The 27,073-nt window shown below is 36.4% G+C and overlaps 1 protein-coding gene across 2 annotated transcripts in view; it reads left to right on the forward strand.

Moving 5' to 3' along the window:
* The window catches only part of nf1 (neurofibromin 1), a 202,250-nt gene that overhangs the window by 35,243 nt on the left and 139,934 nt on the right, over window positions 1-27,073 (forward strand). The window contains exons 22-35 of one of the 2 annotated variants that reach the window (XM_062959815.1): window positions 2,505-2,644; window positions 2,866-2,988; window positions 4,959-5,042; window positions 5,749-5,865; window positions 7,972-8,153; window positions 8,241-8,452; window positions 8,591-8,752; window positions 11,266-11,369; window positions 12,578-12,713; window positions 17,394-17,456; window positions 21,318-21,476; window positions 23,604-23,701; window positions 23,873-24,019; window positions 25,701-25,847. In XM_062959815.1, the coding sequence (XP_062815885.1) occupies window positions 2,505-2,644; window positions 2,866-2,988; window positions 4,959-5,042; window positions 5,749-5,865; window positions 7,972-8,153; window positions 8,241-8,452; window positions 8,591-8,752; window positions 11,266-11,369; window positions 12,578-12,713; window positions 17,394-17,456; window positions 21,318-21,476; window positions 23,604-23,701; window positions 23,873-24,019; window positions 25,701-25,847 (1,874 nt within the window). The remainder of the gene's footprint in view (window positions 1-2,504; window positions 2,645-2,865; window positions 2,989-4,958; window positions 5,043-5,748; window positions 5,866-7,971; window positions 8,154-8,240; window positions 8,453-8,590; window positions 8,753-11,265; window positions 11,370-12,577; window positions 12,714-17,393; window positions 17,457-21,317; window positions 21,477-23,603; window positions 23,702-23,872; window positions 24,020-25,700; window positions 25,848-27,073) is intronic. The other variant, XM_062959816.1, reaches the window with a different exon arrangement.

The following is a 27,073-nucleotide window of genomic DNA, read 5'->3' on the forward strand; positions in this document are numbered from 1 at the left end:
ACTATGTCTTTTGTGGCCAAATTTGATGCGATTTGGTCCAGTGGTTTTGTTGTTTAGTCCATGGGAATTATGCACATTACATTTATATACTCTGTTTCCCTGAAAATAAGACATCCTCAGAAAATTTTTTTGCTGAATTGCTAAATATTAGGCCTCCCTCGAAAGTAAGACCTAGCAAAGTTTTTGTTTGGAAGCATGCAGGATCGGTAAATGTATATACCGTAGATTGTTGTACATGGAAATAAAGGTAGTAACAAGAAATAATAATAATAATATAATAATAACTTTATTCTTGAATCCCACCTCCACCTCCCAGAAGGGACTCGGGGCAGCTTACACAGAGACAAGCCCAACAACAACATAAATTTACATACGAACAGAAATTCAAAACAGTAATTTAAAAACAGTATAGCAATAAAATATAATATAGAAATTCTTGAAAGGATTCACAGTTTGCTTATGCTGGTTTGTGATGACAACTACTGTACAGTAGATAATACATTTTCATTTTTTAAAAATTCAACCATAAATGTGAATTATAATACATCCCCTGAAAATAAGACCTAGTGCATCTTTGGGAGCAAAAATTAATATAAGACACTGTCTTATTTTCAGGGAAACGATATATATACTAGCTGTGCCCGGCCACACGTTGCTGTGGCTAGGACTTTATTTTTCTTTTCTTTTTGTTGTATGAACATAGAGGCGTATATGAGAGGTTGTGCTGTCAATTTTCAAGGTTGTGGGCCATTTAGTTTAGTTGTTTTGTCCAGTGCTGTGATTCCATTACCACATATATATATATATATGGTAAAGGTTTCCCCTGACGTTAAATCCAGTCGTGACCGACTCTGGGGTTTGGTGCTCATCTCCATTTCTAAGCCAAAGAGCTCCATTATTATTGTTATTTATTATTATTATTATTATTACATGTATTATTTTACTCTATTATTATTAAAAGGATACATAAGCACATTTACATTGAAGAAGAAGAGAATAATGATTTGATCAGAGTTGGACAGTCTTATCTTAAATTTGAGCTTGATGTAAATATTCAAAAACATTTCACCTACTGATGCCTCAATCCATGTAATTTTATTGGTATCTATTTTTATTTCTGAAATTTACCACCCTCGGCTTATACTGGAGTCAATGTTTTCCCAGTTTTTTTGTGGTAAAATTAGGTGCCTCAGCTTATATTCGGGTCATCTTATACTCGAGTATATACGATAATAATTACTGTGGTATAATAATACAAAAAATATAATCTCTAAAATCAGTACAGTAAATAAAGAACAACACTCTGAAAACAGGAATTCCAGACAGGAAACAATCAGGGCCAGCTAACACCTCCCAATCAAACCCTCTTTACCCTGTGGATTTTATACAGCTGTGTAGAAGGAGCCTCATATAATCCAGTTCTAAGCAGATAATATAAGATTATAAATATAATATGCAATAATTACTGTGGTATAATAATACAGAACAATATAATCTCTCAAATCAGTACAGTAAATAAAGAACAACACTCTGAAAACAGGGGAATTCCAGACAGGAAACAATCAGGGCCAGCTAACGCCTCCCAATCAATCCCTCTTTGCCCTGTGGATTTTATACAGCTGTGTAGAAGGAGCCTCATATAATCCAGTTCTAAGCAGATAATATAAGATTATAAATATAATATACAATAATTACTGTGGTATAATAATACAGAACAGTGTAATCTCTAAAATCAGTACAGTGAATAAAGAACAACACTCTGAAAACAGGGGAATTTCCGATAGGAAACAATCAGGGCCAGCTAACACCTTCCAATCAAGCCCTCTTTGCCCTGTGGATTTTATACAGCTGTGTAGAAGGAGCCTCATATAATCCAGTTCTAAGCAGATAATATAAGATTATAAATATAATATACAATAATTACTGTGGTATAATAATACAGAACAGTGTAATCTCTAAAATCAGTACAGTGAATAAAGAACAACACTCTGAAAACAGGGGAATTTCCGATAGGAAACAATCAGGGCCAGCTAACACCTTCCAATCAAGCCCTCTTTGCCCTGTGGATTTTATACAGCTGTGTAGAAGGAGCCTCATATAATCCAGTTCTAAGCAGATAATATAAGATTATAAATATAATATACAATAATTACTGTGGTATAATAATACAGAACAGTGTAATCTCTAAAATCAGTACAGTGAATAAAGAACAACACTCTGAAAACAGGGGAATTTCCGATAGGAAACAATCAGGGCCAGCTAACACCTTCCAATCAAGCCCTCTTTGCCCTGTGGATTTTATACAGCTGTGTAGAAGGAGCCTCATATAATCCAGTTCTAAGCAGATAATATAAGATTATAAATATAATATGCAATAATTACTGTGGTATAATAATACAGAACAATATAATCTCCAAAATCAGTACGGAAAATGGGAATTCAGGACAGGAAACAATCAGGGCCAGCTAACACCTCCCAATCAAGCCCTCCTTGCCCTCATGCAGGTCCTATTGAATGACACTAATACCCAGTTTGTGGAGCAAACCATTGCGATCATGAAGAACCTACTGGATAACCATACAGAAGGGAGCTCTGAACACCTCGGACAAGCCAGCATTGAGACCATGATGCTGAACCTGGTCAGGCAAGTTGATCCCTTCTTCCTCGTGGTCGTGTCCTTGTGATCCAGGACTTTCATGGATCTACTGAGATGTTGGATCTTTGAGAAGAGATGTAGGCAAGATTGAGCTGTTGTGTATCAATCCCAGGCTGAATTATCCCATTTGATACAGGCTGTGATAAGAGAGGAATCCTTCAGATTTTGGAAGTGGATTTAATCTTGTGTCTTATGCTCTTTCCTCGCAGATATGTGCGCGTCCTTGGGAACGTGGTCCATGCGATTCAGATTAAAACGAAGCTCTGTCAACTTGTCAAGGTGATGATGGAGAGACGGGATGATCTGTCCTTCTGCCAAGAGATGAAGTTCAGGTAAGAATCACAAATGGGTTGTCGAAGTCTTTCATGGTTGGAATCACTGGGTTGCTGTGAGTTTTCCAAGCTGTATGGCCATGTTCCAGAAGCATTCTCTCCTGATGTTTCACCTGCATCTATGGCAGGCATCCTGAGAGGTTGTGGGGTCTGTTGGAAGCTAGGCAAGTGGGGTTTATGTATCTGTGGAGTGTTCAGGGTGGGACTACAGGTATCTGTGAGTTTTCCGGGCTGTATGGCAATGTTTCAGAAGCATTCCCTTCTGACATTTCACCCACATAACAGACATCCTCAGAGGTTGTAAGGTCTGTTAGAAATTAGACAAGTTGAGTTTATATATCTGTGGAATGATGTCCAGGATGAGAGAAAGAGCTCTTCTCTGTTTGAGGCAAGTGTGAATGTTGCCATTGGCCAGCTTGATTAGCATTGACAAGCCTTGCAGCTTCAAAGCCTGGCTCCTTCCTGCCTGTTTTGGAGTTCTGCAGAGGTATGTGTGGATTAAGGTGGCAGGGTGATTTTATATTTCTTATACTGTATATACTCGAGTATAAGCCGACCCAAATATAAGCCGAGGCACCTAATTTTACCACAAAAAACTGGGAAAACATTGACTCCAGTATAAGCCGAGAGTGGTAAATTTCAGAAATAAAAATAGATACCAATAAAATTACATTCATTAAGGCATCAGTAGGTTAAAAGTTTTTGAATCTTTACATAAAGCTCAAATTTAAGATAACACTGTCCAACTCTGATTAAATCATTATTCCCATCTTCCTCGATGTAAATGTGCTTATGTATCCTTTTAATAATAATAGAGTAAAATAATACATATAATAATAATAATAAATACAGGAAAATAATATATGTAATAATAAATAGAGTTAAATAATAAATACAATAATAATACATACATGTAATAATAATACATGTAATAATACATGTAATAATAAATAATACATGTAATAATAAATAGAATAAAATAATAAATGTAATAATAATAAGAGCAGAGAGAAATAATAAATGTATTACAGTAGAGTCTCACTTATCCAAGCTAAACGGGCCGGCAGAAGTTTGGATAAGCGAATATTTTGGATAATGAGGGATTAAGGAAAAGCCTATTAAACATCAAATTAGGTTATGATTTTACAAAATAAGCACCAAAACATCATGTTTTACAACAAATTTGACAGAAAAAGTAGTTCAATACACAGTAATGCTATGTAATAATTACTGTATTTACGAATTTAGCAGCAAAATATCACGATGTATTGAAAACATTGACTACAAAAATGCGTTTGATAATCCAGAAAGTTGGATAAGCGAGTGTTGGATCAGTGAGACTCTACTGTATTTACATAAAGCTCAAATTTAAGATAAGAGTGTCCAACTCTGATCAAATCATTATTCTCATCTTCTTCAGTGTCAATGCCCTTATGTATCTTTTTAATAATAATAGAGTAAAATAATACATGTAATAATAATAATAAATACAGGAAAATAATACATGTAATAATAAATAGAGTAAAATAATAAATGTAATAATAATAATAAGATCAGCGTGAAAGAATAAATGTATTAATAATGATAATAATAAAATAGAGTAAAATAAATGTAATAGTAGCAACAATAGCAGGAGTAAAATGATAAATGTAATAATACCAAAAATAATAATAATAATAATAATAAAATAATAAATGTAACAATGGCAATAATAATAGAGGAAAATAATAAATGTACCATATATTCAAGTATAAGCCGACCCGAATATAAGCCAACCAGAACCCTCACCCGAGTATAAGCCGAGGGGGGCTTTTTCAGTCTTAAAAAAAGGGCTGAAAAACTAGGCTTATACTCGAGTATATACAGTATTTTAAAATCTTAACATTTCACAATCTCAGCACCTTTTAAATTGGATTTATTGCACTGTTGTGTCTTTTTGCTTCCAACCATTTTTAATGTCAACTGTTTAGGAACAAAATGGTAGAATATCTGACCGACTGGGTTATGGGAACGTCCAACCAGGCAACAGACGAGGATGTGAAATGCCTGACAAGGTAAGATGGACTCTAATGCCCACCTTTTACAGTTTTGGGTAACATTACAGCATCAGTCGCAAGTGGGAATTGTATGCTTGTGAGTTGGAGGAAGGGAGGCTTAATCCGGCAGAAGGCTATGGTTCTGCATATTCTTTCCATGTTTAACGAAAGTGTGCAGATGACTTTCCACTTACTGTGGCTTTTATAATTTGCCAAAGAAGCCAAGAAACAAACATACATAGTTGCAGGGAATATTGCTCATGTTTCAGTCAAAAGACGTGACTTGAAGTCATGCTGTTTATTTATTTACTACATTTACATCCCACTCTTCTCACCCCGGAGTAGGCTCAGAGCAGCTTACAAATCAAATGTACATACAATATATTTTTAGCATAGCACAATATAAGCATTAAATTACTATATTGTACTATATCACTATATGTTAATATTATTAGTAATATTACATTAAATATATAATATATAATTAATATTGTTATGTTATATTATTATTAGTATAATATTGTATTACATTATAATATTATTATCAATATTATAAGTATATACAATATATTATATATTTATAAATTATTGTATATTATATATTATTTATGCACTTTTAAGCATTTTAGAGCCACTTTGGATTACTGGGAATGCCCGAATGGTGGATCAGAAAACTTTGTGGGAGAAGAGCTTCTCTTTTTATTCTGTTTCTTCTTTTGCGCAGGGATTTGGACCAGGCCAGCATGGAGGCGGTGGTGGCCCTCCTTGCTGGGCTTCCGCTGCAACCAGAAGAAGGAGATGGAGTTGAACTGATGGAAGCCAAATCCCAGTTGTTCCTCAAGTAAGGGCCGCTTATTTTTATTTTCCCAGCATTCTGTAGAGTTAGAATAGTTTCTGATACCTGTGTAGTTTTTCATGGATATCCCATGAGCAGGAGTCAATTGTGCATAGGGTTTCCATGAGGAATCATTCTACCACATTTATTTATGTATTTATCGTGTCAGACGCGAACTGAGGATACAGTTATGATGTATTTAAAAACACAAAGTTAAAAACTTGACATTATGCTAGATTTCCTTTGACCAGACGCTGGTCTATTCTATTAAAAACAGACGTAAAATTACAAATCCAAATCAATATACTCCATCAAGTTTCGAACTCCATGTCTCGGACTCCACTTTGTATATTATAATTGTATATTTATATTACATGTAATATTACTAATCATATTGCAATATAGTCGTATAGTACAATATAATGCTATATAATGCTTATATTGTGCTATGCTAATAATATAATATATTGTATGTATATATAACTTGTAAGCAGCCCTGAGTCCCCTTTGGGGTGAGAAGGGCGGGATATAAATGTCACTAGTAAATAAATATATACTTGAGTATAAGCCTAGTTTTTCAGCCCTTTTTTTAGGGCTGAAAAAGCTCCTTTTGGCTTATACTCGAGTGAGGGTTCTGGCCAGCTTCTATTCAGGTCGGCTTATACAGTAGTCTCACTTATCCAACACTCACTTATCCAACGTTCTGGATTATCCAACGCATTTTTGTAGTCAATGTTTTCAATACATCGTGATATTTTGGTGCTAAATTTGTAAATACAGTAATTACTACATAGCATTACTGCATATTGAACTACTTTTTTGTCAAATTTGTTGTATAACATGATGTTTTGGTGCTTAATTTGTAAAATCATAACTTAATTTGATGTTTAATAGGCTTTTTCTTAATGCCTCTTTATTATCCAACATATTCGCTTATCCAACATTCTGCCGGCCCGTTTATGTTGGATAAGTGAGACTCTACTGTACTTGAGTTTATAGGTATTCAAAGTTGGACGGTCTTATCTTATTAAAGTCTTATTATTATCTTAAATTACAGTTTTATATAAATATTCAAAGCATTTAACCTACTGATGCCTCAAATAATGCAATTTTATTAATATCTATTTTTATTTTTGAAATTGACCTGTAGCCTATGCATTTCCCACCCTCGTCTTATACTCGAGTCAATAAGTTTTTCCAGTCTTTGTGGTAAAATTAGGTGCCTTGGCTTATATTCGGGTCAGTTTATACTCGAGTATATACGGTAAATAAATATCACGTTTGTGGGAGAGGCCAATTGTTTGTGCTGTGTAAAAATGGTTCTCCCTGAGAGATGTAGTGTTGTGACTCAGCAATAGTTCCAGAGTGAAGATGAGGACGGGGATTTTGGTTTACAGATGCAGGTGTCAGATGATGGGATGCAAGATGAATTTCTAGATGATGCCGTGGGGAATTATGGAATTCAGACACAGGCTGGTTTGGAAGTACAGCCTGTGGATGAACTCCAGATGCAGCCTGTCACGGATGAGAACCAAGGAAACATTCCCATGGGAAATAATGATCTTGATCTGTCTCAGGCTCAGGTTCAGGTGCGAGATAATGGTAATGGGGAGTTTGGTCTTGACAGTCAGGGCGAGTCTGAAGGCCCGTTGCTCTCTCGGGCTGATTGTTTACAATGGAAAGAAATGCCACGGCGAAGTCTTAGATTAGCTGGGAAAAGGGAGGCCACTGAAGGGAAAAAGAGTGCATTTTGGGTTGCTTTTAAAAACAGTGTGTTGAACGGCAAAACTTTGTCAAAGCAAATTCTCGCTTCATCAGGGTGGATGGTCTATGTCTTCATGCTACTCCTGCTTTGGATATACTCCTATTTGAAAATCCTTGTAACCTTTGGATTGTTGTATCTTTGGAAATGGACTCTTGCTTCTTGTCTATGGATTATTGGATTTACTGACTCTATTTTACAACTACCTTTGGAACTATATTTTTGCCTGCTTTGATACTATATATATTTACTTTTGCTCAATAAAATTACAAAAGAATATCTCTGTGGTGTCTACAGCAAGGTGAACTAGTCTGAGGTGTGACATGTAAGCCATTCTTTTTTACTTCTAGGTACTTTACCCTGTTTATGAACCTCCTCAACGACTGCAGCGAAGTTGAGGACGAAAGCGCGCAAACCGGTGGCCGAAAACGCGGCATGTCGCGCAGATTGGCCTCGTTGCGGCACTGCACCGTCTTGGCAATGTCCAATTTGCTGAATGCCAACGTGGACAGCGGCCTTATGCACTCAATAGGTAAAAGGGAACACAATTGTGTTAAAGATTTAGGAGTGGCATTGTCTATGCAAATCAGCACACATTGTTCCTGTTGTCTCCGGATAGGGTTGGGGTATCACAAAGACCTGCAGACCAGAGCCACGTTCATGGAGGTCCTCACCAAAATCCTGCAGCAGGGCACCGAGTTTGACACTCTGGCGGAAACGGTGCTGGCCGATCGGTTTGAGAGGTTGGTGGAGTTGGTGACCATGATGGGCGACCAAGGAGAACTGCCCATTGCCATGGCTTTGGCCAATGTGGTGCCTTGCTCGCAATGGGTAAGACGGAGCGTCTTCTTGGCTCTTGGTTTGTGACCCCTGCAGCGTAATTTGGTTGGAATGGTCTTGGTTTGTTAGGTCCTCTTGTTTAACACTAATTTCTCCTATGTTATTTTTTGTGTGTGTGTGCTTTGAAAGGATGAACTGGCCCGCGTCCTGGTCACCCTCTTTGACTCCAGGCACTTGCTCTACCAGTTGCTTTGGAACATGTTTTCGAAAGAAGTCGAACTGGCCGACTCCATGCAGACGCTCTTCAGGGGAAACAGCCTGGCTAGCAAAATCATGACTTTCTGTTTTAAGGTACTTGGATTTCAGTAGAATCTGTCAGACCAACACACAGAGATTTTTTTTAATTTACCGTGTCAGAAGCAAACTAAGGGTACAGTTATAATGTACAGTAGAGTCTCACTTATCCAACATAAACGGGCCGGCAGAATGTTGAATAAGCGAATATGTTAGATAATAAGGAGGCATTAAGGAAAAGCCTATTAAACATCAAATTAGGTTATGATTTTACAAATGAAGCACCAAAACATCATGTTAGACAACAAATTTGGCAGAAAATGTAGTTCAATACGCAGTAATGCTATGTAGTAATTACTGTATTTATGAATTTAGCACCAAAATATCACGATATATTGAAAACATTGACTACAAAAATGCATTGGATAATCCAGAACGTTGGATAAGCGAGGCTTGGATAAGTGAGACTCTACTGTACTATATATACTCGAGTATAAGCCTAGTTTTTCAGCCCTTTTTTAGGACTGAAAAAAACCTCCTCGGCTTATACTCAGGTGAAGGTCCTGGTTGGCTTATATTCGGGTCAGCTTATACTTCAGAATATATGGTACATTTATTATTTTTCTCTATTATTATTGGTATTATGACATTTATTATTTTTTCTCTATTATTGTTGCTAGTATTACATTTATTTTACTCTATTTTTATTATTATTAATACATTTATTATTTCACTCTGATCTTATTATTATAACAGTAGAGTCTCACTTATCCAAACCTCGCTTATCCAAGTTTCTGGATTATCCAAGCCATTTTTGTAGTCAATGTTTTCAATATATCGTGATATTATGGTGCTAAATTCGTAAATACAGTAATTACAACATAACATTACTGTGTATTGAACTATTTTTACTGTCAAATTTGTTGTGTAACATGATGTTTTGGTGCTTAATTTGTAAAATCATAACCTAATTTGATGTTTAATAGGCTTTTCCTTAATCCCTCCTTATTATCCAAGATCTTCGCTTATCCAAGCTTCTACCAGCCTGTTTAACTTGGATAAGTGAGACTCTACTGTATTACATTTATTATTTTAATCTATTTAATATTACATGTATTATTTTCCTGTATTTATTATTACAGTAGAGTCTCACTTACTCAACACTCGCTTATCCAACATTCTGGATTATCCAACGCATTTTTGTAGTCAGTGTTTTCAATACGTCATGATATTTTGGTGCTAAATTCATAAATACAGTAATTACTACATAGCATTATTGCGTATTGAACTACTTTTTCTGCCAAATTTGTTGTATAACCTGATATTTTGTTGCTTAATTTGTAAAATCATAACCTAATTTGATGTTCAATAGGCTTTTCCTTAATGCCTCCTTATTATCCAACATATTCATTTATCCAACATTCTGCCGGCCCGTTTATGTTGGATAAGTGAGACTCTACTGTATTATTATTATTATTACATGTATTATTTTACTCTATTATTATTAAAAGGATACATAAGCACATTTACATTGAAGAAGATGAGAATAATGATTTAATCAGAGTTGAACAGTCATATCTTAAATTACAGTTTGATGTAAATATTCAAAAATATTTAACCTACTGATGCCTCAATTCATGCAATTTTATTGGTATCTATTTTTATTTCTGAAATTTCCCACCCTCATCTTATACTTGAGTCAATGACTTCCCCGTTTTTTTGTGGTAAAATTAGGTGCCTCCGCTTATATTCGGGTCAGCTTATATTCGAGTATATACGGTATTTAAAAATACACAAAGTCAAAAACTTGACATTATACTAGATTTCCCTTGACCAGAAGCTCTCTGGTGTCACTGCAAGAAGGTTCTCCATTGAGCACGTGGCAGGGCTCAGACTGCATTGTAATCAGTGGTCTGTAGTTTGATCTTCCCCACATTCACTTGTCGTGGACTCCACTTTGTGGCTCCATTTCTTAAGATTAGCTTTGCATCCCATGGTGCCACAGCACAGTCTGTTTAGCACCTTCTGTGTGCCCAGGAGGGAGTCTCTCATCTGGTTTCAGCCATGGATTGAGATTCCGGGTTTTAGCCTGCCACTTTTGGACTCTTGCTTGCTGAGGTGTTCCTGTGAGTATCTCTGTGGATCTTAGGAAGCTATTTCTTGATTTAAGGCATTGGCTTGCTGGATGATATCTGAACAGAGGATGGGCCGGAGATGTCAATGCCTTGGTCTTTTCATTACAGGATGCTACTCCCGAAAGATATGTGGTGGTGCAATACGGAGTAAACAGTATAATTTCTGTAGTGGTGCAGGGCGTAGAACTCCTGTGATAATGCAGAGTCACATCCACTGTTTTAACATGGTGAGATGTATTTCACACTGGGCACTGGAGTGAAATGTACACCCATTATTTGAAAATAGAGTGGGTTGTTCTCCAGAACTTTATATTTTCTCACATATTGATATCCATAGATTGACTGAACAATGATAGAAATAAAAACATGGTGCCTTATCATTTTTAAATGGCATGTATTTGGCATAATAAGAGTGGGCTAAACTTCCTCATGCAGGTCTATGGGGCAACCTATCTGCAGAAGCTTTTGGAACCTTTGTTAAGAACCATCATTACGTCGTTTGAGTGGCAGCACGTCAGCTTCGAAGTGGATCCGACCAGGTTTGAATTGGGCAGAGTGGGGGAGAACAATGTTTTCATGTTTCCCCCTTCCCTCTTATACAGGCCGTCCCCAAGTTATGAGCAAGATAGGTTATGTAGGCTTGTTCTTAAGCTGAATCAGTATCTAAGTCGGAACAAGTACGTGTTTTGAGTGTAACTCCAGCCAATAATAATAATAATAATAATAATAATAATAATAATAATAATTGACACGACGACATAGTATGACACAGTGAACAAGATAGAAATCCAGCATATCTATCTTGTTCGCTGTGTCATACTATGTCGTTGTGTCAATAATAATAATAATAATAATAATAATAATATACTTTGTTTATATTCCGCTCTATCTCCCCGAGGGGACTCAGAGTGGATTACAGGACACGTATACGGCAAACATTCAATGCTGTTATACAATTAACAAGGACAGACAATACATAAACAGAGGTAAAGGCTTTCCCCATCTTTTCCATTTCCGGCATCAGGACTTAGGACAAATTGGTGGGAGGGGGGTGTTGTGGCTCCATCTTCCATGCTCTGTTGTCTTTAGATATCCGGCATGTCCTTATGGGTGCCCTTTATTACCTCCCTACTTTTTAAAGCAGTACCTATTTATCTACTCACATTTTTTGCTTTCAATCCGCTAGGTGGATAGAGAGCTGGGGCTGACGGTGGGTACTCACCCCGACCCGGTCTTGAATTGCCAACCTTTCGATCAGCAGGATTTCCTGCAGTTAGTGGTGCTAAGCCCAGCCCCAAAGACATATATATATATGTGTGTGTGTGTGTGTGTGTGTGTGTGTGTGTGTGTGTATGTATGTATGATGCTTTTATTATTGTTATAATGTTGTTGTTTTTATTCTGTTTACATTGTGAATTGCATTTTTTTATGATTACATTTTAACTGTGTTGTTGGGCCTTGCCAACTGTGAGCCGCCCTGAGTTCCTTTGGGGTACAAAAATAAAGTTATTATTATTATTATTATTATTATTATTATTATTATTATTATTATTATTATTTGGAAATCCAGATCCTTAGATACGGCAAGTCTTACATCAATGAACTGAAATGTCTTTTATTTGTACGACGGGAGACATAGCTGTAGCTCCGAACGTGCAAAATAATGTGCTATTATTATTATTATTATTATTATTGACACCTGATCGACCTTTTAGGGGCACAGCCTTGACCAACACGTGTCTTGCAGGTTGGAATCCAGCGAAACCCTTGAAAACAACCAGCAGAGCCTCCTCCAGATGACGGAAAAATTCTTCCATGCCATCATCAACTCCTCGGCGGAGTTTCCTCCCCAGCTTCGAAGTGTGTGCCATTGCCTCTATCAGGTATGCCTCAAGCTTACATTGTGTATGACCAGATGTGTTGCAAGAGATGAACAGCCCTCCTGTTTCAGGTGCGTAATGCCGTTGCCTATGGATCTGGAAGGGAAGCAGAGGCACATTGGCGATGCTCTTTTTGTCAGGAAATGGTTAAATTGAGACTCAATCTCCTCCTGTCTCAATTTACCTTTCTTCCAAAGATCTGGCAATCTGCTCAGTCTCATGGAAATAAATCCACACTTCCCAGATGTCAGCTGAAACCAGCACATTTTATCTTAATTGCAGTTCTATACAATATTTACATAGTTTTGCCGGAGCGTAGCATTTGTGCATCCGACCTCGATCGATCACTGCAAGGGAAGGTCTCTGTTGTTGCTTTCCACATTCCACAACATTGACCTGTTATTTATTTATTAATTTATTTATTTGTGACATTTATATAATAATAATAATAATAATAATAATAATAATAATAATAATAATAATAAAAAACTTTATTTATACCCCGTCACCATCTCCCCGTGGGGACTCGGGACGGTTTACAAGTATATATACAGTAGAGTCTCACTTATCCAACGTAAACGGGCCGGCAGAACGTTGGATAAACAAATACGTTGGATAATAAGGCGAGATTAAGGAAAAGCCAGTTAAACATTAAATTAGGTTATGATTTTACAAATTAAGCACCAAAACATCAATTTATACAACAAATTTGACAGAAAAAGTAGTTCAATAGGCAGTAATGCTATGTAGTAATTACTGTATTTACGAATTTAGCACCAAAATATCATGATATATTGAAAACATTGAGTACAAAAATGCATTGGATAATCCAGAACGTTGGATAAGTGAGACTCTACTGTACATACAATATATTATATTATACAACTATGTTGCAATATTATTAGTAATATTGCATGTAATATAAATATACAATTATAATAGTGAATTATAATTATTATTACATTGTACTACATTATAATATTATTATTAATATTACATGTATATACAATATATTATAATATTAGTATGTTGGTATTACAGTAGAATCTCACTTATCCAAGCCTCGCTTATCCAAGCTTCTGGATAATCCAAGCCATTTTTGTAGTCAATGTTTATTTGATATTTTAGTGATAAATTTGTAAATACAGTAATTACAACATAACATTACTGTGTATTGAACTACTTTTCCTGTCAAATTTGTTGTATAACATGATGTTTTGGTGCTTAATTTGTAAAATCATAACCTAATTTGATGTTGAATAGGCTTCTTCTTAATCTCTCCTTATTATCCAACATTTTCGCTTATCCAACTTTCTGTCGGCCCGTTTATGTTGGATAAGTGAGACTCTACTGTACATACAATATATTATATTATACGACTATATTGCAATATTATTAGTAATATTGCGTGTAATATAAATATACACTTCTAATAGTGAATTATTATTATTTCATTGTATTACATCATAATATTATTAATAATATTACATGTGTATACAATATATTATAATATTAGTATGTTAGTATTATTAGTAATATTAGTATTAGTAACATATGTCCTGTTACGTACCGGAAATCATTCGCTGTTTCCCTCTAGCAATAAATCTCTACTCTATGCAGTTAACTTTTGCATTACTGGATTACATTCTGCATTACAGACACACACTATCAGTTAGCTTTAAACTATGAGTACAAATTTCAAAACTACACCGAACAATACATTCACACCTTTGATAAAGCGGGATAGTAAAGTCACTCAAGGAAACGTGAATATCTCTTGATGATTGTGTGGGACTTAATTGTCTATCAGGACTTTTTGCTTTCTCTGAAAAGAGACCTTACGGTCGGGGTGACTTGCAGAGGTCCCAGTTCAGTTCTGGGAAGATCTCAACTGGGCTAGAGATGATCCCTACCTTTTTGTTTGTTTTCTATTCCGCCATTTATTGCTCAGCTGGTTCTCATTTCACAGCTCCACCTGCTTTAACAGGAAGAATATCCTCATTGGAAATAGGATCCTACTCTTGTGTTTAATGCATTAATGCCGCTGGAAAGAGGAATGCACTCCGAATCATTTCAGAGATTTGGTTGTCCTTGCAACAGCATTTGTAATAGGGTTGTTGTGTGTTTTCCGGGCTGTCTGGCCGTGATCCAGAAGCATTCTCTCCTGACATTTCGCCCACATCTATGGCAGGCATCTGCAGAGGTTGCGAGATTCATTGTAAAAAATAAAAACTAAGGAAGGAAGGTTTATATATCTGTGGAATACCTTGTTTTTATTTCTGTTGCACTTTGAAATGCTCATATGACTGGTCAAACACATTAATAATAATAATAATAATAATAATAATAATAATAATAATAATAATAATAATAATTATAATTATTATTATTATTATTATTATTATTATTATTATTCTGTGGAATGATGTCCAGAGTGGAAGAAAGAACACTATAGTCTATTGGAGGCATTCTCTCCTGACATTTCACCCACATCTCTGGCAGGCATCCGCAGAGGTTGCGAGATTCATTGGAAAAAATAAGAACTAAGCAAGGAAGGTTTATATATCTGTGGAATACCTTGTTTTTATTTCTGTTGCACTTTGAAATGCTCATATGACTGGTCAAACACATAAATAATAATAATAATAATAATAATAATAATTATTATTATTATTATTATTATTATTATTATTATTATTATTATTATTATTATTCTGTGGAATGATGTCCAGAGTGGAAGAAAGAACACTATAGTCTGTTGGAGGCATTCTCTCCTGACGTTTCACCCACATCTCTGGCAGGCATCCTCAGAGATTGTGAGGTCCGTTGGAAACGAGGCAAATAAGGGTTTATAGATCTGTGGGTGGGAGAAAGAACTCTCCTCTGTTGGATGATGCAATTGGCCACCCTGATTAGCATTGAATGGCCTTGCATCTTCAAAGCCTGGCTGTTTCCTGCCTGGGGGGATACTTTGTTGTTGGCTATCAGTATTAAAAAATAACTCTCAAATCAGGACAGTAAATAAAGAACAATGCTCAGAAAACAGGGGAATTCGAGGCATGAAACAATCAGGGCCAACTAACACCTCCCAATAATAATAATCTATCTATCTATCTATCTATCTATCTATCTATCTATCTATCTATCTATCTATATAAGAGTGATGGCATCAGGGCAGCGGACAAAACAACAAAACTACAGGCCCCTCAACCATGAAATTTGACAACACAACCCATCATCCATGGCTCTAGGTTGATACAACAAAAATAAAATAAAAATAAAATCCTAATTAGAGAGAGAGGAATAATGGTTTTTATCCAATTGCTACCAGTTAGAAGGCTAAGTTCCAATTGCTGCCAGTTACAAGAATAAGTTCACAATGAATTGAAAACATTGACTACAAAAACATTGACTACTAAAAGGCAGACTGCGTTGGATAATCCAGAACACTGGATAAGCGAATGTTGGATAAGTGAGATTCTACTGTAATATGAAATAATTACTGTGGTAATCCAGTCCAACCCAATACTGCCATGGAGGACACAATCCAAGCACGCCCAACAGATGGCCACCCAGCCTCTCAATAATAATAATAATAATAATAATAATAATAATAATAATAATAATATAATAACACCACCAGACAATGCCACAGCAACGCGTGGCCGGGCACAGCTAGTAATAATAATAATAATAATAATAATAATAATAATAACAACAACAACAGCAACTTTATTTTTATAACCTTCCTCCATCTCCCCAAAGATGGCTTACATGGAAATAGTTACAATAAACAAGATCACATCAGAAAAGAAATACAGACACGAATATAAAATTTACACATTAACATAATAAAATTAATTTTTTTTAAAAAGGTGACCATAGTAAAACATGATTTAGGCACCAAGGTAAAAGTCATAAAAACGAACTGAGCAAAGTGCGCTGAGTGAGTATTGTTTATTTTATTTCGTGTCAAAAGCATTGCATAACAATACATTTTTAAAATGATGGGGAAAAAAGGAAATCACAAGCAACTAAATAGTTTTTAAACACAGTATTATAAACACAGTATTTAGTATTGTAAACACAGGGGATAAGGTAATTGGCTAAAGTGCTGCAATCAATGATATAGCAACTTGGGATGAAGTGGATTCCCCCAGGCATGATGCAGCCAGGCTTTGAAGCTGCAAAGCCATTCATTGCTTATCAGGGTAGCCAATGGCTACATTCACACTTGCCTCAAACAAGGGTTCTTTGAGGATGCCTGCCATAGATGTAGGTGAAATATCAGGAGAGAGTGCTTCTGGAACATGGCCAGACAGCCCAGAAAACTCACAGCAATCCAGTGATTCTGACCATGAAAGCCTTCGACAACAAATGTTTGTATACAATTTGAAATACTCCTTTAACATGTCTAACCCAGCCAGAAATAGTAGAAATGATTGGAACCTGACATTTGCTTGCTTTCTATTTGTGAACAAATTGTGGTCACCCATGCCGAATACAAATCCCATCAAGCATTCAATGTGTATTTATTTTTATTTTATTTTTCATTTCCTGTTGTGTTTTGTTCCATTTTGATCGTGTAATGTTGTGTACAACAAATCAACGGTGGTTTTTTTTTTTGTTGTTGCTGTATGTGGTCGGTGCTGTGACTTGTTTGTGCTCATCTCTGTTCTGTAGGCAACTTGCCACTCTCTCCTGAATAAAGCTACCGTAAAAGAAAAAAAGGAAAACAAAAAATCAGTAAGTTCTGGAGAAGTTTTATTAGCCATTTCTCTCAAACCACACCAACCTCCCTCTTCTCTCTGTTTCCACTCACCCTCTTCACCTCCAGCTCTCTGACACTCATTGACGACAACGACAAATAAATCATTCTACTAATTCTGGCACCAAAGAGCTTTCATTTCAATTAACATTGGGTCTGAATTCACCTCTGTTAATACGAAAGCAAACCCCAAATTTCTCAACGTGCGTTTTGGAAGGCAACCTCTTGCTGTTTGGTAGTGATCATCACTTTGTCGGGGAAAGTCAGAAAATAAAGGCAAAACATATGTTTGTACATGGAACAACAGGGCTGGGTCGCTGTGGTTTTTTTTTTTTTGTATGGCCATGTTCTTGAAGCATTCTCTCCTGGCGTTTCGCCCACATCTATGGCAGGTATCCTCAGAGGTTGTTGAGGTCTGTTGGAAACTTGGCAAGTGAGGTTTATAGGGTTGAATGAAAAGTAATGCCTCCGCCCTCGTAACTCCTCAACAGATGGCAGTCCTGGTCTGGCTTGTTCAGTAGACTCTCCTCTACAGTTCCATTTAGAGGGAAGCCTTAGCATTGAACGGTTGTGTTGTTAAAATGCGAAGTATGGAACCTTGCGCAGATGGTCGCTCAATGCGACTTAAGCAACGTGCAGTCATTGAATTCTTATTTACAGTATTTATATTCCGCCCTTCTCACCCGAAGGGGACTCAGGGCGGATTACAATGAGCACATATATGGCAAACATTCAATGCCAACAGACAAACAACATACATTAGACAGACTCAGAGGCATTTTTAACATTTTTCCAGCTTCACGATTCCGGCCACATGGGGAGCTGTTGCTTCACCGTCCAGTAGTGGCTGTACTTCCTCATTCCTTTCCTCGTGTTTTGCTGGCACTTTTATGGTGTTGTAAATTAGCCTTCCGCATAAAGCGTTCCTAAATTTCCCTAATTGACAGGTGCAACTGTCTTTTGGGGCTGCATAGGTCAACAGCAAGCCGGGGCTATTAATGGTCGGAGGCTTAACCCGACCCGGGCTTCGAACTCATGACCTCTCGGTCAGTAGTGATTTATAGCAGCTGGTTACTAGCCAGCTGCGCCACAGCCCGGCCCCTTGACAGCAATTTAAGGAACCTATTGATACGTGTTAAAAAAAATTATTATAAACTGGTTTGGAAATGGTACTTAACACCAGTAAAGATAGCAAACATTAATAAAAATGCTACAAAATATTTTTGGAGAGGTTTCCAGGAGGTGGGTACATATATACATATGTGGTGGCAATGTAAATATGTAAATGTATTTTGGGGGAAGGTATTTAGAGAAATGGAAGCTATAATGGATAAGAAGATAGGAAAAAGTGCAAGTATTGCATTGTTGTCATTATATAATGTCAAGAATTTGGAAAAAAAAAACAGTTGCAATAAAGGTTGCAATAAAGAATATGTTGCAATAAAGGTTGCAATAAAGAATATGTTGCAATAAAGGTTGCAATAAAGAATATGTTAACTGCAGCAAGGCTGTTCATAGCAAGGAACTGGAAAGGCAAAATAAACATACAAATAGAACAATGGTATAAAGAACTATGGAAATTAGCAATAAACGATAAGTTAACATGTAGATTAAGAGTTAGGAAAGGGGTACAGTAGAGTCTCACTTATCCAACACTCGCTTATCCAAAGTTCTGGATTATCCAACGCATTTTTGTAGTCAATGTTTTCAATACATTGTGATATTTTGGTGCTAAATTCCTAAATACAGTAATTAATACATAGCATCACTGTGTATTGAACTACTTTTTCTGTGAAATTTGTTGTATAACATGATGTTTTGGTGCTTAATTTGTAAAATCATAACGTAATTTGATGTTTAATAGGCATTTCCTTCATCCCTCCTTATTATCCAACATATTCGCCTATCCAACGTTCTGCCTGCCCGTTTATGTTGGATAAGTGAGACTCTACTGTATAGAAGGAAAATGATCTTGACGAGGTTTGGGGAAAATTTATTGAGAAGGGTTTAAAAAAAGTAGATGGGAAATTACCTCCACAAGAAGAAATGGTATTTTGGAAGGAGAATGTAAATTGAAATGGCTGGGGGGGGGGGGGTGCGGGGGGGCACAGAGGTGAAAAGAAACAACATACAAGATATATATATTTATACTAGCTGTGCCTGGCCACACGTTGCTGTGGCGTTGTCTGGTGGTGTTGGTGAGAAATTGTTGAGGTAGTGGTGGTATTGAATGTCTGTTGTATGGTTGTCTTTATGTTTAGTATGCACACTGAAGTGGATTATATGGCAGTGTGGAGTCAAGATAATCCAGTGCAAAGCACATAATATAAGATTCTAAATGGGTTATATAGCTGTGTGGACGGGCCTTGAGTCTACACTGCCATATAATCCAGTTAAAAACTGATAATCTGTGGAAGAGGCCTAAGTGAGGCCTAACTGTGCCTGTCCCCAGGGCTGAGAAGGTTGCTAGGAGACCAAGTGGGCGGAGCTTAGCCTTCAAACTGGCAGCAACTGGATAAAAACTATTACAGTAGAGTCTCACTTATCCAACATAAACGGGCCGGCAGAACGTTGGATAAGCGAATATGTTGGATAACAAGGAGAGATTAAGGCAAAGCCTATTAAACATCAAATTAGGTTATGATTTTACAAATTAAGCACCAAAATATCATGTTCTACAACAAATTAGACAAAAAAAGTAGTTCAATACGCAGTAATACTATGTAGTAATTACTGTGTTTACGAATTTAGCACCAAAATAACACGATGTATTGAAAACATTGACTACAAAAATGTGTTGGATAATCCAGAACGTTGGATAAGCGAGTGTTGGATAATTGAGACTCTACTGTATTCCTCTCCCTGTAATTAGGACTTTATTTTTCTTTTCTTTTTGTTGTATCAACCTAGAGCCGTGAATGATGGGTTGTGTTGTCAAATTTCGAGGTTGGGGGGCCTGTAGTTTTGTTGTTTTGTCCGCTGCCCTGATGCCATCACTCTTTTATATATATAGACTAGCTGTGCCCGGCCACGCGTTGCTGTGGCAAAGTGGTGGTGGTATTGGTTAAAAATTGTTGTGTAATTTTTATTTGACTTTTTTGTATTTTTTTAATTAATTTTATTGTAAGTTATCTTATTATTTATTATATTTTATTATTTTCTTGTATTATTTTTAGTTATTTTCTGTTATAGTATTTTATTGTATTAATTCTTTAGTGTTTTTAATTATTTTTTAGTGTTTTTTATTATTTTTTATTGGGTTGCTAAGAGACCAAGTTGGAGGAGCTTAGCCTTCTAACTGGGAGCAATTGGATAAAAGCAATTATTCCTCTCTCTCTAATTAGGACTTTGTTTTTGTTTTCTTTTTGTTGTATCAACCTAGAGGCGTGGATGATGGGTTGTGTTGTCAAATTTCGAAGTTGGGGGGCCTGTAGTTTTGTTGTTTTGTGGGTCGCCGTGATGCCATCACTCTTTTATATATATAGATAGTTGATGCAATGAATTAAGAGTGAAGTTTTAAGAAAACTAATTAAAAAAATTTTTTTTAAAAGAATTCTTGACAGCAGAAGGTGTCACACATGTGCAAGAGAGGGGGATCCGTTCAATGAAACCGTGCCTGCTTTGTACTGTTGCCACTCTTCTTTTTCTTTCGTCTTCCGATAACAATTTGGCACTTGCTTCGGGAGCTTGTTTAACACGAGAGAGCCCTTCTGGCAGCCTGTCTTGTCTCAGTCCTCTTCCGTTGGGGATTGGGAGCGAAATGCTTGCTTGTTTTTCTCCTCTCCCCCTTTCCTAGTTCAATTGTGCTTTTTATCACGTCCCGACGTGTCGCTGTGTAGGTTGTCAGCCAGCGGTTTCCCCAGAACAGCATTGGAGCCGTGGGGAGCGCCATGTTCCTGAGGTTCATCAACCCCGCCATCGTCTCCCCGTATGAGGCCGGGATCCTGGACAAGAAGCCGCCTCCGAGGATCGAAAGGGGCTTGAAATTAATGTCAAAGGTGAAGAAGAAGGCACTGGTTTTTTGTATGTTTGGGGGCGGATGAAGAACTAGGTCTTACAAAGTACTGTATATACTCGAGTATAAGCCTAGTTTTTCAGCCCTTATTTAGGACTGAAAAAAACCCTCCTCGGCTTATACTCGAGTGAGGGTCCTGGTGGGCTTATATTCAGGTTGGCTTATACTCAAGTATATATGGCAGGGGTCCCCAAACTTTTCAAACAAGGGGCCAGTTCACGATCCTTCGGACCGTTGGAGGGCCAGACTATAGTTGGCCACCGAGCAATAATAATAATAATAATTATTATTATTATTATTATTACTAATAATAATAATAATAACAACAACAACAATAATAAAAAGGGTTGGAAGAGACCCTTTGGGCCATTGAGTTCAATCCCCTTCTGCCTTTGTGCACCGAAAGCACAAGCAAAGCACCCCTGACAGATGGCCACCCAGCCTCAATGTTAATTAATAATAATAATAAGAAGAAGAAATCCAGCATGTATATCTTGTTTGCTGTGTCATACAATAAATAATAATAATACAGTAGAGTCTCACTTATCCAAGCTAAACGAGCCGGCAGAAGCTTGGATAAGCGAATATCTTGGATAATAAGGAGGGATTAAGGAAAAGCCTATTAAACATCAAATTAGGTTATGATTTTACAAATTAAGCACCAAAACATCATGTTATACAACAAATTTGATAGAAAAAGTAGTTCAATACGCAGGAATGTTATGTTGTAATTACTGTATTTACGAATTTAGCACCAAAATATCACTATATATTGAAAACATTAACTACAAAAATGGCTTGGATAATCCAGAGGCTTGGATAAGCGAGGCTTGGATAAGTGAGACTCTACTGTAATAATAATAATAAAGAGGGTTAGAAGAGACCCCTTGGGCCATTGAGTTCAATCCCCTTCTGCCTTTGTGCACCAAAAGCACAAGCAAAGCATCCCTGACAGATGGCCACCCAGCCTCAATGTTAATAATAATAATAATAATAATAATAATAATAATAATAATAATAATGAGATTTTGTGATACGAAATCCAGCATATCTATCTTGTTTGCTGTGTCATACAATATAATAGTAATAACAATAATAATAAGGGTTGTAAGAGAAGAAGAGACCCCTTGGGTCATTTAGTCCAACCCCCTTCTGCCCTTGTGCTGTGGGGGCCGGATAAATGGCTTCGATGGGCCGCATCTGGCCCCCGGGCCTTAGTTTGGGGACCCCTGATATATGGTGTATTTATTATCATATTTTTCTCTGTTATTATTGTTATTGTTACATTTATTACTTTACTCTATTAATTATTATTACAGTAGAGTCTCACTTATCCAACACTCGCTTATCCAACGTTCTGGATTATCCGACGCATTTTTGTAGTCAGTGTTTTCAATACATCGTGATATTTTGGTGCTAAACTCGTAAATACAGTAATTACTACCCTGTTTCTCTGAAAATAAGACATCCCCAAAAAATAAGACCTAGTAGAAATTTTGCTGAATTACTCTATTATTGTTATTTTTACATTTATTTTACTCTATTTTTATTATTAATACATTTATTATTATTATTACATTGATTATTTCACTATTATTATTAAAAGCATTCATAAGCACACTTACATTGAAGAAGATGAACATAATGATTTAATCAGAGTAGAACAGTCATATCTTAAATTACAGTTTGATGTAAAGTTTCAAAAACATTTAAACTACTGATGCCTCAATTAATGTAATTTTATTGGTACAGCAGTCTCTCACTTATCCAAGACTCACTTATCCAACGTTCTGGATTATCCAACGCATTTTTGTAGTCAGTGTTTTCAGTACATCGTGATATTTTGGTGCTAAAATTATTAGTAATATTACATTTAATATATAATATATAATTAATATTATTATATTTTATTATTATGAGTAGTATAATATTGTATTACAATATTATTATCAATATTATAAGTATATACAATATATTATATATTTATAACCCATTGTGTATATGTGTATATATATATATGTATGTAAAATTAGCATAGCATGTTAATCAGGTTAAAGAGGAGGGCTCCATGTCAGAATCAGTTGCTTCAGTGGTTCTGTTTATTATTTAGGTCCTGCAGAGCATTGCCAACCACGTCTTGTTTACAAAGGAGGAACACATGCGGCCTTTTAATGACTTTGTCAAAAGCAACTTTGATGCAGCCCGAAGGTAGGCCTGAGAATAATAGTGGTGAGTTTTAAAGCACGTTGTCGGGGCCACACAGCCTGTTGGAGAGACTGCCGCAGGGCACATTACTCAGAAAGCAAACCAGTGCCACTTTTCTTGGTGCTTAGCTATCATTGCCAAAAATAATGGGATGTTCCCCCTTTCCTTTGATAGGTTTTTCCTTGACATTGCGTCAGACTGTCCGGCCAGTGACACCGTCAATCACAGCCTCTCGTTCATCAGTGACGGCAATGTCCTCGCTCTGCACCGTCTGCTTTGGAACAACCAGGAGAAGATTGGCCAATACCTTTCCAGCAACAGGTAGAAGTATATACAATATAATAATTTGTAATACTAATATATTATGCTATACTAATAATACAATATATTGTATATACATATAACACTGATAATAATATTATTAGCTCCAGCTCCTGCCAACCTAGCAGTTCGAAAACATGCAAATGTGAGTAGATGAATAGGTACCGCTCCGGCGGGAAGGTAACGGCGCTCCATGCAGTCATGCTGGCCTCATGACTTTGGAGGTGTCTACGGTCAACACCGGCTCTTTGGCTTAGAAATGGAGATGAGCACCAACCCCCAGAGTCAGACATGACTGGACTCAACGTCAGGGGAAACCTTTGCCTAATGTAATACAATATAATAATAATACACTATTATAATTGTATATTTATATTACTAATGATATTGCAATATAGTGGTATAGTACAATATCTATATATATAAAAGAGTGATGGCATCACGGCGACCGACAAAACAACAAAACTACAGGCCCCCCAACCTCGAAATTTGACAACACAACCCATCATCCACGCCTCAAGGTTGATACAACAAAAAGCAAAGAAAAATAAAGTCCTAATTAGAGAGAGAGGAATAATTGCTTTTATCCAACTGCTGCCAGTTAGAAGGCTCTAAGCTCTGCCCACTTGGTCTCCTAGCAACCCAATAAAAAATAATAAAAAACACTAAATAATTAATACAATAAAATACTATAATAACAGAAAATAACTAAAAAATAATACAAGAAAATAATAAAATATAATGAATAAAATGACAACTTACAATAAAATTAATAAAAAAATACAAATAACGTCAAATAAAAATTACACAACAATTTTTAACCAATACCACCACCACTTTGCCACAGCAACGCATGGCCGGGCACAGCTAGTAGTAATATATAATGCTTATATTGTGCTGTGCTAATAATATAACATATTGAATATACATATAATACTTATAATAATATTATAATAATATTATAACAACAATGCACTATTATAATTGTATATTACTAATGATATTGCAATATAGTGATATAGTCCAATATAGTAATATATAATGCTTATATTGTGCTGTGCTAGTATTATAATATATTGTATATACATGTAATACTGATAATAATATTATAATGTAATACAATATAATAATAATACACAATTATAGTTGTATATTATATATTACATGTAATATTACTAATAATATTGCAATCTAGTGGTATAGAGCAATATACCATATATACTCGAGTATAAGCTGAGTATAAGTTTCACACAAATTGACAGTCAGAAACACTGGGATGTCTGTGGTGGAGGAAACACATATAATCTAGGATAAAATTATCCTCATTTGAAAGCCTTCACTTGGGTGGTGGGCAGTATGGCATTTATGGAGGACATTGGCAGGGCTCTTGGACGTGTTTACGATGCTCGCTATAACCTGCAATGTCATTAGATGGAGGGCCATTGGTGTCTCCTGCGCAGTGGGAACTATAGCTATGTGTGGAAGTGGGAGCTTGTCTGTGTAAATGGACACCCCAGCCACACACACATATACATATTTTCACTTTTATTATGTGTATAGATTACCTGTACAGTTTATACCAATGTTGTTGAGCTTTTATTGATTAATTTATTTATTTTATTGATTTATTGATTTATTGATTTATTTTATTGAGCTTTTATTTTATTTATCCCTCCGCTAGGGACCACAAAGCTGTTGGAAGGAGACCGTTTGACAAGATGGCCACCTTGCTTGCCTACCTTGGCCCTCCCGAGCACAAGCCGGTGGCAGACACACAGTGGTCCAGCATAAACCTCACCAGCTCCAAGTTTGAAGAGTTTATGACAAGGTAATTGTATGTCTTATAATAATAATCATCATCATCACACAGTCCTAAACGCTTGGGAAGTATTCAACTTGTTATTTTGTGATACGAAATCCAACACATATATCTCGTTTGCTGTGTCATACTCTGTCTTTGTGTCAAAATAATAATAATAATAATAATAATAATAATAATAATAATAATAGAAGAATAAGAATAAGAGAAGACCTGGCTCTGGCTCACGAATGGGACCCTGAAGGAGACAGAAGGCTTGATCCTTGCAGCCCAGGAGCAAACTATCAGAACAAAGAAGGCCAAGATCGAAAAATCAACTGATGATGCAAAATGCAGACTTTGCAAGCTGACGAAACCATTGATCATATTCTCAGCTGCTGTAAGAAAATCGCACAGACTGACTACAAACAGAGGCACAACTATGAGGCCCAAATGATTCATTGGAACTTATGCCTCAAGTACCACCTCCCAGCAGCAAAGAACTGGTGGGATCACAAACCTGCAAAAGTATTAGAAAATGATCATGCAAAAAGATACTGTGGGACTTCCGAATCCAGACTGACAAAGTTCTGGAACACAACACACCAGACATCACAGTTGTGGAAAAGAAAAAGGTTTGGATCATTGATGTCGCCATCCCAGGTGACAGTCGCATTGACGAAAAACAACAGGAAAAACTCAGCCGCTATCAGGACCTCAAGATTGAACTTCAAAGACTCTGGCAGAAACCAGTGCAGGTGGTCCCGGTGGTGATGGGCACACTGGGTGCCGTGCCAAAAGATCTCAGCCGGCATTTGGAAACAACAGTCATTGACAAAATTACGATCTGTCAACTGCAAAAGGCCACCCTACTGGGATCTGCACACATCATCCGAAAATACATCACACAGTCCTAGACACTTGGGAAGTGTTCGACTTGTGATTTTGTGATACGAAATCCAGCATGTCTATCTTGTTTGCTGTGTCATAATAATAATAATAATAATAATAATAATAATTATTATTATTATTATTATTATTATTATTATTATTATTATTTTAGGGATAGCTGTATGTATTGGGTCTGTCGCAGCTCACTGACTGCTTCTGTTTTTGGTCTTATACACTTTGCCTTCTCTGAAGCACTTGCAGAACTGTCTTTTTAAAGATGCATCCTGTATGTTCTCTATAACCTTCACAATATTTGGGTAGACATTTTCCCAGAAATATTCTGGGCAAACCTATCAACAATAGCT

The sequence above is a fragment of the Anolis carolinensis genome, unplaced genomic scaffold, assembly GCF_035594765.1.
Source record: "Anolis carolinensis isolate JA03-04 unplaced genomic scaffold, rAnoCar3.1.pri scaffold_7, whole genome shotgun sequence".
NCBI lineage: Eukaryota > Metazoa > Chordata > Lepidosauria > Squamata > Dactyloidae > Anolis > Anolis carolinensis.